At 42.2% G+C, this 12344-nt stretch overlaps 1 protein-coding gene across 1 annotated transcript in view; it reads left to right on the top strand.

Moving 5' to 3' along the window:
* Nucleotides 1–12344, top strand: part of gys1 (glycogen synthase 1 (muscle)) — a 59104-nt gene that overhangs the window by 26324 nt on the left and 20436 nt on the right. The window contains exons 5-12 of the mRNA XM_084330350.1: nucleotides 200–385; nucleotides 1912–2056; nucleotides 4755–4872; nucleotides 6594–6714; nucleotides 7643–7749; nucleotides 8518–8577; nucleotides 9021–9213; nucleotides 11657–11783. Coding sequence (XP_084186476.1) covers nucleotides 200–385; nucleotides 1912–2056; nucleotides 4755–4872; nucleotides 6594–6714; nucleotides 7643–7749; nucleotides 8518–8577; nucleotides 9021–9213; nucleotides 11657–11783 — 1057 coding nt within the window. The remainder of the gene's footprint in view (nucleotides 1–199; nucleotides 386–1911; nucleotides 2057–4754; nucleotides 4873–6593; nucleotides 6715–7642; nucleotides 7750–8517; nucleotides 8578–9020; nucleotides 9214–11656; nucleotides 11784–12344) is intronic.

Genomic DNA, 12344 nt, shown 5'->3' with positions numbered 1-12344 from the left:
TGCTCTCTCTCTCTGTCTGACCCTCTGCTCTCTCTCTCTCTGTCTGACCATCTGCCCTCTCTCTCTCTCTCTCTCTCTCTCTCTCTCTCTCTCTCTCTCTCTCTCTCTCTCTCTCTCTCTCTCTCTCTGTCTGACCCTCTGCCCTCTCTCTCTCTCTGCCCCCCCCCCCCCCCCCCCCCCCCCCTCTACCCTCTGACAGTACGCAGCACAGTGCGAGGAGCCTCCTCACATCCTCGCTCACTTCCACGAGTGGCTGGCTGGTCTGGGGGTGATGCTGTGTCGGCAGAGGCAGTTGCCCGTGGCGACCATCTTCACCACGCACGCCACCCTGCTGGGCCGCTACCTGTGTGCCGGGAACGTGGACTTCTACAACAACCTGGCTGACGTGAGCGTGTGTGTGTGTGTGTGTGTGTGTGACCTAATGTCCCCATAAAGTTACTGTTAGATGATCTAAACCCATCACAGTGAGGACGTTTAAGAAGGCTTGAGGGGCCTTTATTTAAACACTGGAGTCAATTGAACTATCATTACACCTGGGTAAAACAGAGTCCATTCTCTTCGGATCAAATAACAAACTCAGCAAGACCGACGGCTTCTCAGTTACAGTGGGTGACAATATTGTCACAAGGAAAGATGAAATTACATACCTGGGGTCCATCCAAGAGGCAAATCTTTCCTGCGACAAAATGGCATCCAATGTAATAAAAAAAAAGTCAACCAACGAACTCTATTCTTGTACCGGATCTCCTCTCTGGTAAACAAGAATACCCTGAAGACTATGGCAGGAGCACTCATTCAAGGGTACTACGACTATGCTTGCACCTCATGGTACCAAAGCACCTCAAAGGCACTAAAAACAAGATTACAAACATCACAAAACAAACTGGTCAGACTACTGCTTGACCTTACTCCTAGAACCCACCTCACCTCTGCCCACTTTGACAACCTAGGATGGCTTAGAGTAGACGACAGAGTACAGCAACTTGCAATGGGCCTGGTCTACAAGATACACTACACGACTAAGATACCCATGTACATGTCAAAATACTTCCCAAAGGTCAGTGAATACCACGACCACAACACCAGAGGGAGCTCCACAAATCATGTGCAACCCAGATTCGGCTCAAACAAGGGACTAAACACGTTTAGCAATTATGCCACATAGATGTGGAACGCCCTACAGCTGTAAAGGAATGTGAATCCCTACCCACATTCAAAACCACTCTCAAAGAGCACCTACGGGAGGCTGCAATTCGAAACTGGCCCCGGTAAATGTCCAAACCCCCCCTCCCACCCCTTCCTAATAGACTGTCTCCTCCCCACCGTATGTATATATTCTCTCCCCACCGTATGTACATTTTCCTCCCCCTCGTATGTATATATTTACTGTTAGGATCTCTGTTTAACAGTACTGTATATATGCATATCTTGTCTGTCACAAATGTAACAGTACTGTATATCTGTATGTCATGTATGTCATAAATGTCATGATTAGATTAGATTAGATGATTAGATTAGATTTTTATATCTGTATGTGGTATGTGGTGTATGTCATGAATGTCATTATGAATTGAAAATGGGGGACCCTGATACAAGATGAAAGTCTTTCTCTGGTCTGCATCCCCTTAACAATTGTGTGTATTGAGCCGTACTGTATTGTACCCATTCTGCAATCTGTTAATAAAGTTTTCAATCAAACAATCAATCTCTCTCTCCCCCCTCTCTATCTCTCTCTCTCTCCCTCTCTCTCTTCCCCTCTCCTCCTTCTCTCTCCCCCCTCTCCCTCTCCTCCCTCTCTCTCCCCCCCTCTCCCTCTCTCTCTCTCTCTCTCTCTCTCTCTCTCTCTCTCTCTCTCTCTCTCTCCCCCCCTCTCCCTCTCCTCCTCTCCTCTCTCTCTCCCTCCCCCCTCAGTTTAATGTGGATAAGGAGGCAGGAGACAGACAGATCTACCATCGTTACTGTATAGAGAGAACTGCGGCGCGCTGCGCTCACGTCTTCACCACCGTCTCTCAGATCACCGCCATCGAGGCCGAGTTCCTGCTCAAGAGGAAGCCAGGTGTGTGTGTGTGTGTGTGTGTGTGTGTGTGTGTGCTGAAGATGAGTAGGGGTCATCCAGGGTCATGTACCTTCAGTGTAAAAGTCTAAATATAAAACCGTGATGATTCTTCTCTTGTTCTCTTCCCTAGGTCTAATTATTTACTCACCTTTTGGTTTGGTATGATTATATTGGCATCATGTTTAAGACCTCAGTTTAACTGGTGGTATGGTATGATTATATTAGCATAATGTTTAAGACCTCAGTTTAACTGGTGGTATGTTAAAGACTTTGTTGTTTTGTTTTGTTTCTTTGCTTTCGTCTCTTTGTTTGTACCCCTGCTCCCGACTACTGTCAGCGACTTCGGGTTATTGAGAAGCGCTATATAAATTAAATGAATTATTATTATTATTATTATGATTACTGCTGTTAGCATCATGTTTAACACTTTGAGTGCCAGCAGGGGGCACCAGAAATGGCGCTTGAGTGCCAGCGCTGTAGCCAATGGGAGGGCGATCACATTTGCGAACGCATAAACTATATCTTAAATTATGGCTATGTGTCTAATACGCCCGTCGCTTATCAATGACTTGTTTGCAGTCAACATTGTCGAAACTGATTGTTTTTCGGTACATTTCCGTTTTATACCATTTTTAAAAACGCTTGTTTTTTTTAAACTTCCAGCACTTTACTGGAATACACAAAACACGTTGTCATTTTTCGGCCTATTTATGAATCGTTTTCAAATAAACGCTAGATTATCGATAGTATATGTGTACTTATGCACGCTAGAGAAGCGGGCTGAAAAATCGATTATCTTATTTCTTGATCAGCACACACACTCACAGCCACACATACACAAAAGAGATGATTGTGGACTTCAGGAGGTCGGGGGTCAAGGACTACAGCCCCCTCAGCATCGACGGGGCACCAGTTGAGAGAGTGAACAGTTTCAAGTACCTCGGAGCCCACATATCCGAGGACTTGACATGGACCACACACATTGACAGTGTTGTGAAGAAGGCACGACAACGCCTCTACTTCCTCAGGCGCCTAAGGAAGTTCCAAGTCAGTCAGAAGATCCTTAGGAACTTCTACTCATGTACAATAGAGAGCATCCTGACCGGCAACATCACCTCCTGGTTTGGGAATAGCACTGCACAAGACCGTAGCAGACTACAAAGAGTGACACGTTCAGCCGAACGCACAATTAGAGGGGGGCTTCCCACCCTCCAGAACATTTACAACAAGCGGTGCAAGGGGAAGGCTAAGAGAATTATTAAGGACTCGAGCCACCCGAACAACTGCCTCTTTGAACTGCTGCCGTCAGGCAAGCGATACCGGAGTCTTATGGCGAGCACAGAAAGACTCAGAAGGAGCTTCTATCCCCAGGCCATCAGGCTGCTAAACGAACAATAATCGCTAAACGAACAATAATCACTATGCAACAACCATCAAATGCACACAGCACACACACCCACACGCACACACACACTCACTCAAACAAACAACACACTGCAGCACCCACTCTCCACACTTTAGATCACACAAACACACTTACACTTTATATTTATTGATAAAGGATTTGCACTACAACTCGTACACCTACTGTGAATTGTACCTAAACTGCACCTTGTCCATTTATGCCTTGCACTATATAGTATTGTATATTAGTACACTGCACAGTACTGTATATTGTATGGTAACTACGTCTACGAACATTGTACATATGTCTAAACTGAACACTGTGACCTCTTTTTTTTTCTTCTAATTTTTACTATGTTTTTATTTCATACTTATCTTGTCATGCACAGTCTCTGGAGCGCAACAGTAAGAAGCATTTTGTACAAAAGTATTCTGTACTTCTGTATGACAACTATTAAAGAAACTTGAAACTTGAAACATATGGGACACGCTGAGATATAGGTGAAAAGAGCTCTAATTATCCCAAGACTGGTAAAATAGATTCCTTACCTCAGATCAGATGTTCTCCAAAAAGATTATTCCAATTCCTGATCGACATTCTAAATATCGATTGCGTTTATTGATCCAACGCTGGGTACTGGGAACACATATTCCACGCTGTTCTGCGGCTCTGCAATGAATGGGATCGTCTCCGGTTACATGCCTGACAAGTAAAATGTGGATTCCGGACTCTTTTTTTCCCCATCCATTTCATTCAGTCCAATCCAATGGGTGCAATACCATCCGGAGAGACGATAGGGGGCGGTATTTTCCCTGTTCGAGCTCCGATAGATCCCCACTGGTAACGTGAGGCTAGATTGATGAAAAATGAATGGAAATCGATAATAAAAAAAAATAACTATTAAATAACGAGATTTCTCGTTCTTGGCACTCAACGCATGGCATGAACTAACGAGATTTCTCATGGCTGGCACTCAAAGTGTTAAGACCTCAGTTTAACTGGTGGTATGGTATGATTACTGCTATTTGCATAATGTCTGACTCATTTCCATTGTTTAGGACTTGTATTTTGTTTCTGAGACAAATTAAGCTGCGTGTGTATTATATACAGAGAGATAGAGAGAGAGCCCTTGTAGTAGCTGTGGAGCTTACAATAATAATATGCCAAAATATTTAGACACAAAAGAGCATTCATGTTAATAAACCTCCTGCCAGCAGGGAGAGAGAAACCACCGCTTGTAGTTCACTGCTTAACCTCTGACCTCTCCCTCTCTCACCTGCATGGCCGCCACAGACATCATCACTCCAAATGGTCTGAACGTGAAGAAGTTCTCCGCCATGCACGAGTTCCAGAACCTTCACGCTCAGAGTAAGAACCGCATCCAGGAGTTCGTCAGGGGACACTTCTACGGGTACGACGCCTCATGACACATTCACCAAGTTAATACACTACACCAGTGGTTCCCAATCCTCTCCTGGAGGCACCCTAGCCGTTCCATGTATTTGTTAAATTCCACCATCAGCACACCTGATTCAACTAATAAAGGGCTAGTTAAGTTGAATCAGGTGTGCTGGTGGTGGAATTTAACAAATACATGGAACGGCTGGGGTGCTTCGAGGACAGGATTGGGAAGCACTGCACTACACTATTCACTATATTAAACACTATACTATTCACTATATTAACCTCTTAAGCTCGAGCGGTCCGGTACCGGACTGACAATGATATCACGCCATAAATCCATGTCTACAGACTGTATGAATTAATGTTGCGTTTTTTTCTCTCAAATGTAGCAAAGAGTAAAGACCCTAACCCTGTCAAAACAGCAGTCAACGCGTATATTTTCAGCACTACGTTTTAGGGGTGTAAAGGTACACGTATCCATACCGAACCGAAGAAGTTTCAGTGTGTACCGTACCGTACCGAACGGCTGTGTAGTGTACCGAACAAATACAACGGTATGTTAACTACTAACGACCACCCACCGGGGGCTGTTTTTTTCACAATCTAATATAATTATTATTTATTTAAAAAGAAATTACAAGTCTATTATTAATTTCAATATAGAATATTCATTGACAGCCCTACAAGTACAATTAGTTACTGCACACTACATCACCCCTGAGTGGAACATGGAAAGCCAAACTTTCCCCCACTGTACCGAAAACCGTACCGAACCTTGACTTCAAAACCGAGGTACGTACCATACCGTGGTTTTTGTGTACCGTTACACCCCTAGTTGTTTACCAATGGTTTTAAGTCTTATTAGTGAAATATTAGTTATATAAATGTAGTCGGAAAAAGCCGAGGATTTACGCGAGGATTTGGCGCAACCTAACTTTGAGTGTAGTCTTTTGAGAGAAGAGATTCAGGGCTTTCGATGGGCTTTCGAATAAAAATAAAATACCCTGTCAATCATCTGACTTCTGGATTGACTTTTTTATTTCTCGGGATTATCTCCCACAAACCTGAACGTTATTGCCATAAAACAGAACACAGAAGGGGTGCTCCAGTAGCACACCATGTTACTGCGCTGCGTCGTGGAACTCCGTGCTGCGTCACGGATCTGGTTGACTCCGAGTTCGATTCCCGGACTCGCCGTCATTTGCCGAATGTCTCCCCCTGCTCTCTCTCCCGTTTCACCCTACAACTGTCGGTCATGCTTGACCAGGAAAGCGATAAACGCTAAAAAATAAAGTAAAAAAAAAAAAAAAACAGAACACAGTTAGTTTCTCTACCTTTCTGTGAACGTCTAGCAAAAAACGGCGTTGCCATCTGATGAAAAATGGCAGAGAAATTTACATTATAAAAAAGTAACTGCACGTACAGTAGATTTCATTCACGGTTTGTGTATCACGCCTGGTGATACTAAATCCAGATTGAACTCTGCCTTTGGAAAGGGGATATTTGGCCCGATCCATAGATGTGCGATTTGGCCATAATAAGGTTATTTATAAGCCTGATATTCTATAATCATATTTCAAATTGCATGTGTCCAGGTGGCAGAATTCAGTACTCATCTTCCCTTTATTCATTTGCTTAGATTCTTTTGTACACTTTTGTCTCAAGAAGGTGCTGAATGAGCTGAATATTAAACACTATATTAAACACTATACTATTCACATCCATCAGCCATCTGGACTTTAACTTGGACAAGTGCTTGTTCCTCTTCATCGCTGGAAGATATGAATTCTCCAACAAAGGAGCAGACATCTTCTTGGAGGCATTAGCGAGACTCAACTATCTACTGAGGGTAAGTGTGTGTGTGCCAGTGGTGTAATATATATAGCTGACTTACCGAGACCCGTGGTCAAAGTTCTGGCTGTGTCCTGAGCGGCTGGGCAGCTTCAGACCCGGAGCACATGGGGTCCGGTACCAACATCCTGATCACAACATGCAAACAATGGTTTTAACCATCATCCACTACAGAATATACAAACAGTCCTCATGTATTTAACCATCATCCACTACAGAATATACAAACAGTCCTCATGTATTTAACCATCATCCACTACACAATATACAAACAGTCCTCATGTATTTAACCATCATCCACTACAGAATATACAAACAGTCCTCATGTATTTAACCATCATCCACTACAGAATATACAAACAGTCCTCATGTATTTAACCATCATCCACTACAGAATATACAAACAGTCCTCATGTATTTAACCATCATCCACTACAGAATATACAAACAGTCCTCATGTATTTAACCATCATCCACTACAGAATATACAAACAGTCCTCATGTATTTAACCATCATCCACTACAGAATATACAAACAGTCCTCATGTATTTAACCATCATCCACTACAGAATATACAAACAGTCCTCATGTATTTAACCATCATCCACTACAGAATATACAAACAGTCCTTATTTTCATTTTCATGATTATATGAAATTATATATAGCATCGTTCCCCAGCCCCCTCCCTCTGTGTAACCCCCCCCCCCCCCCCCCCCCCTTCCGATACTATACCTGGTCACCCCCCCATAAAGTTCTACTCACAAGAGGAATCGGGAGCTTGGTTGGGTTCTCCTGGCCAGAGAAAACTCCTGAACTAAATTGTATTAGATTTACCCTGTTTTTAGCAAATAGATAAGATGGAACAACCGAGATGATTTGACCAAAGCGTATATCCTTAACCTCTCCGGTTTCCACGACAACAGGTTAATCACAGCGACATCAGCGTGGTGGCCTTCTTCATCATGCCCGCCCGGACAAACAACTTCAACGTGGAGACACTGAAGGGCCAGGCCGTCAGGAAGCAGCTGTGGTAGGGGCCACGCTTCAAACACCTTAACCTTTAGTTTACATCAGGGGCCACGCTTCAAACACCTTAACCTTTAGTTTAAACAGCCCATTCTTTTTTTAAACAAGGTGCTTAAAAAGTCCTTGAAATTCAAATCAACCATTCGCATTGAAAGTTTTGTTCATCCATGATAAAATAGTTCTGAATCAAGAAATATGATGTTTTAATCTAAAGTGTAACTAATTGTCGGAAATTAGTTTTTTAAGCCATACATATTGAATCCTATTATTATTATTATTATTATTAGGGATGCTCGATATTGGCTTTTTTACCGATACCGATATACCGATATTGTCCAACTCTTAATTTCCGATACCGATATCAACCGATACCATTATATGCAGGGTTGCCCCCCCCAAAAAATGGAATAATTTCAGGTAATTAACATTACATATCTCTTGTTGTGGAATTAACACAACATTATGCATACTTTTGACAATAAATAAAATCAGAATTTGTTCTTACTTGCTTGTCTGGGTAAATAAAGGTTATAGAAATGTAAAAAAAAAAAAAAAAATTAGACCGATACCGATATTTTCCGATATCACATTTTAATGCCGATATCGGCCGATAATATTGGTAGGCCGATAATATCGGACATCCCTAATTATTATTATTATTCTTTTTTTTTAACTGCATTTAAAATGAAAAATAATGCCTGGAAAAGTACTTTAATTTCATATTGCAATGTCTGTGGGAACCCTGTTTAACACGGTGGTGTTTCTCCCACAGGGACACGGCGCACTCTGTGAAGGAGCGCTTTGGGAAGAAGCTGTACGAGTCTCTGCTGGTGTAAGTGGACCTCTTACCACCTAGATACCAAGAACCATTGTTGAGTTGCTGATTGGCTGATTGGCTGACTGGTTGCATGCACGCTATTGACGCCACGTGCATGCGTGCTCCCACGCATGCGCATATATATTCCCTCTCATGAGCACAGACTAAAGACAGTGCCTAATTGCCTCTACGAATGGAATGTAACACATTTCATTCACAAGTTTTGTGTGAATGTATGGGGGACACACCTGACGACCGGCGCTATTGATATGCAAAGTAGCCAGGTGGCGCATCAGTCGAGTGCAGCACATTCCTGTGTGCACGCGCTTCTGCTCACAAAAGCATGGTTGCATGTCGTGCAACCCCGTCCCATGAGCAACGCACCCCCTCTCTACCCCCCTCTAGTGGGCAGCTCCATGTAAACAGAACCTGTTGTCCCCCTCTCTACCCCCCTCTAGTGGGCAGCTCCCGGACGTGGCCAAGATGCTGGACAAGGACGACTTCACCATGATGAAGCGCGCCATCTTCGCCACCCAGAGGCAGTGCCAGCCACCCATCTGCACCCACAACATGCTGGAGGACAGCAGCGACCCCATCCTCAACTGCATCCGGCGCATCGGCCTCTTCAACAGCTCTGCCGACCGCGTCAAGGTGACCCCTGACCTAGGGCTGGGCGATATGGCCAAAAATGATATCGCAATATCGATAGCGATATCATATCACTCTATATCTATAATTATCGATATTGTTATAAGTATTACAAATATATATATATCAAGGCTGTCAAAGTTAATGCGGTATTAACGCGTTATATTAACGCCACTATTTTTTTAAACTCACGATTAACTAAAAAAAATATATATATTTTTTTTTTTTACTTTTTTTTTTTTTTTTTACTAGACTTCACTCGGGTGTATTATTGATGCTCTCATTCTATGCTCTATGTTTGTTTCTGAAGTGTGTGTGTGTGTGTGTGTGTGAGATATATAGAGAGAGGGGGGTGTGAGAGAGAGGAGGAAGGGGCAAGAGAGAAAGAGAGCTGGGAGTGTGTGTGAGAGAGAGGGGGGGTGTGTGATTACTCAGCCCTTGTGTGGGTGAATGTAACGAGTTCCTAACGTTTTCTTTCCCCTATTATTTCATGCACACTTTATTCATTGTTTTAAATTATTATTTTCTTTTAAGTTATTTTGTACATCACTCTGTTGAATTTTATGCAAATTTTGCAATGCATGAGGGTCATCCTTTTGTGTTAAATGGCTGCATAAAGCAAGCATTTGTTGACTCGCATGTTGATAAGAGTATTAAAACTTGGAACTTGAAAAAGATCTGTTTAAGGTAGAAAAAAAAAATATATATGCACAAAGTTATTATATATTAGTGCTGTCAATCGATTAAAATATTTAATCGCATGATTGTCCATAGTTAACGCGCGATTAATCGCAAATTAATCGCATTTAAAAAAATATATAAAATGTATCTACCTTAACACATCCCCCGCCAAAAACGTTGTACAACGTGTTTCAAGGTCATCCGAATTCCGCCAATCCACGGCGTACGACGTTATTGAGATCATATTTAATTTTTTCGCCATGGTATTCATAATTCCCTCAGCGAGCCTGGTCTGATACAGTGGAAGCCTGCACAACAGTGCAACGCTTCAATACCGCCGCCTGGTGGATGATCGGGCGAATTACCAAACCGGAAATGGATCGAGAAGATCTCCGTGATCTGGGAAATCCGTCCGGCAGTCATATATCGTTGAGGGACTCTAGACACACATCCGTGTATATGGATCGCTGCCATAACTCAATAATCGATATGATTTGGGCGTTTATTCCGCCATACAAACCGGAATGGATTGAGTAGATCGGCGTCAAATAAGTGGGATCTTTTTCCTCCAGTCTCATCCACGAACGGTAAGAGGATGCTGACGTCATTTTCAAGGCGATTGTACATTGCTTTGTTTACAAACCAACTGATCAATAAATCAACCCATACTACCTAAAGCATTAACTGACGATCACGGAATTATAAACGACAGCCGCGCATGATCAGTCATAACGTTTAGGATCGTATACAGTTGGATTTTTTAATATAGCGTGTCTAGGGAATAGACTGCAATCGATAATCTATATTATGCGTTTAGGCCTATAACTAGCGTTCTAGGAATTACTGCAGAAAACGATAAAAACATACTTATATTCTAGACGGTATTTTCGTATGAATATATGAATGAAAAAGTATAACGTTCCTACATCCTGAACGATGGATAATCGATGTTGAATGGGCTCTGATTAAATGTTATGTTAAAGTGGTATGTGGTCCAGTTATGCTGCTCTGATTAAAGGTTATGTTAAAGTGGTATGTGGTCCAGTTATGCTGCTCTGATTAAAGGTTATGTTAAAGTGGTATGTGGTCCAGTTATGCTGCTCTGATTAAATGTTATGTTAAAGTGGTATGTGGTCCAGTTATGCTGCTCTGATTGCGTCCTCTTGAAGTTGTCGGGCTTCAAATGTGAAAGTATCTAATCTTCATACATTTTTGCCACGTTTTCTATGCAAAGTCTTTTTCTTCAAAGTAACTAGTAACTGATGGGTTCAGATAAATGTAGTGGAGTAAAAAGTACAATATTCCCCTTGAAATGTAGTGGAGTAAAAGTATAAAGTTCCCTAAAATGAAAATACACAAGTAGCTCGAAATTGTACTTAAGTACAGTACTTGAGTAAAAGTACTTAGTTACATTCCACCACTGGCTGTCATCAGGTATAAAGTCTGAAGCTGCTCCATAGATAGACGATGAATTCGGAGAGATGGTAATGTTTACACTGACAACGGACTATACGGGTACATTCTCTGTTCCGGAACTGTACAATAAAGCTCATTTGGGTATAAAAACTCAAACAAACACTGTCTTTTCCACAAAATCTGTCTCCCAGTCACTGTATGGAGCAGCTCCAGACTTTATACCTGACAAGTATACTTCTCTGGTTTCTGGCTTTGAAAGAGTAGCTCATGTTGTTCACACATTATTGATTGAACTTCCCTATAGGCCATTGGAGTTGTTAATTGATTAGTGTGCTACGGTCCTTCTCAGGTCATCTTCCATCCAGAGTTCCTGTCGTCCACCTCCCCTCTGCTGCCCATGGACTACGAGGAGTTTGTGAGAGGCTGCCATCTTGGCGTCTTCCCCTCCTACTATGAACCCTGGGGCTACACACCAGGTAGGGCTACATGCTACACGCCAGGTAGAGCTACATGCTACACGCCAGGTAGAGCTACAGTACATGCAACACCACATCAGGGAAGCCAACTCGCTAAATATCTTCAAAAGACATGTTACTTAAAAGCTATCTCTTTACTCAGGCATTTAAATGAGATCAGGCAGACTTTATATCTTGACACAAATTGTATTTTACCTGCACTATTTTTATTCTGCCTACTTTTATGCACTTCCTCTCAAATTCATGTGTCAGTTCTATGCTGATTTTATCTTACTACCTCTTAAGCACTGTAATCTGCCTAGCAACACTGTTCACTGTGCGTTTGCAGAGCTGCTCTTAATAGTTCGAACAACTGTTCTGTAAAGTAATTCAGAACTGTTCTATAAAATATCTAGGACTGAACTTTGTAAAGTAACTCAAAGTAAGAAGAAGCTGCCCTATTGTTCGGACTGTTCTATAAAGTAATTTAGTATGGACCTTTGTAAAGAAACTCAAAGTGAGTTGAGCTGCTGTTCTGTAAAGTAACTCTTTACTTTACTGAACAATTTTATTGCACTGTAG

Source organism: Notolepis coatsorum (assembly GCF_963971535.1).
Source record: "Notolepis coatsorum genome assembly, chromosome: 15".
NCBI classification, from domain to species: domain Eukaryota; kingdom Metazoa; phylum Chordata; class Actinopteri; order Aulopiformes; family Paralepididae; genus Notolepis; species Notolepis coatsorum.
Note: the sequence above shows the minus strand (reverse complement) of the source record. Positions and strands in the feature narration are given on the sequence as shown.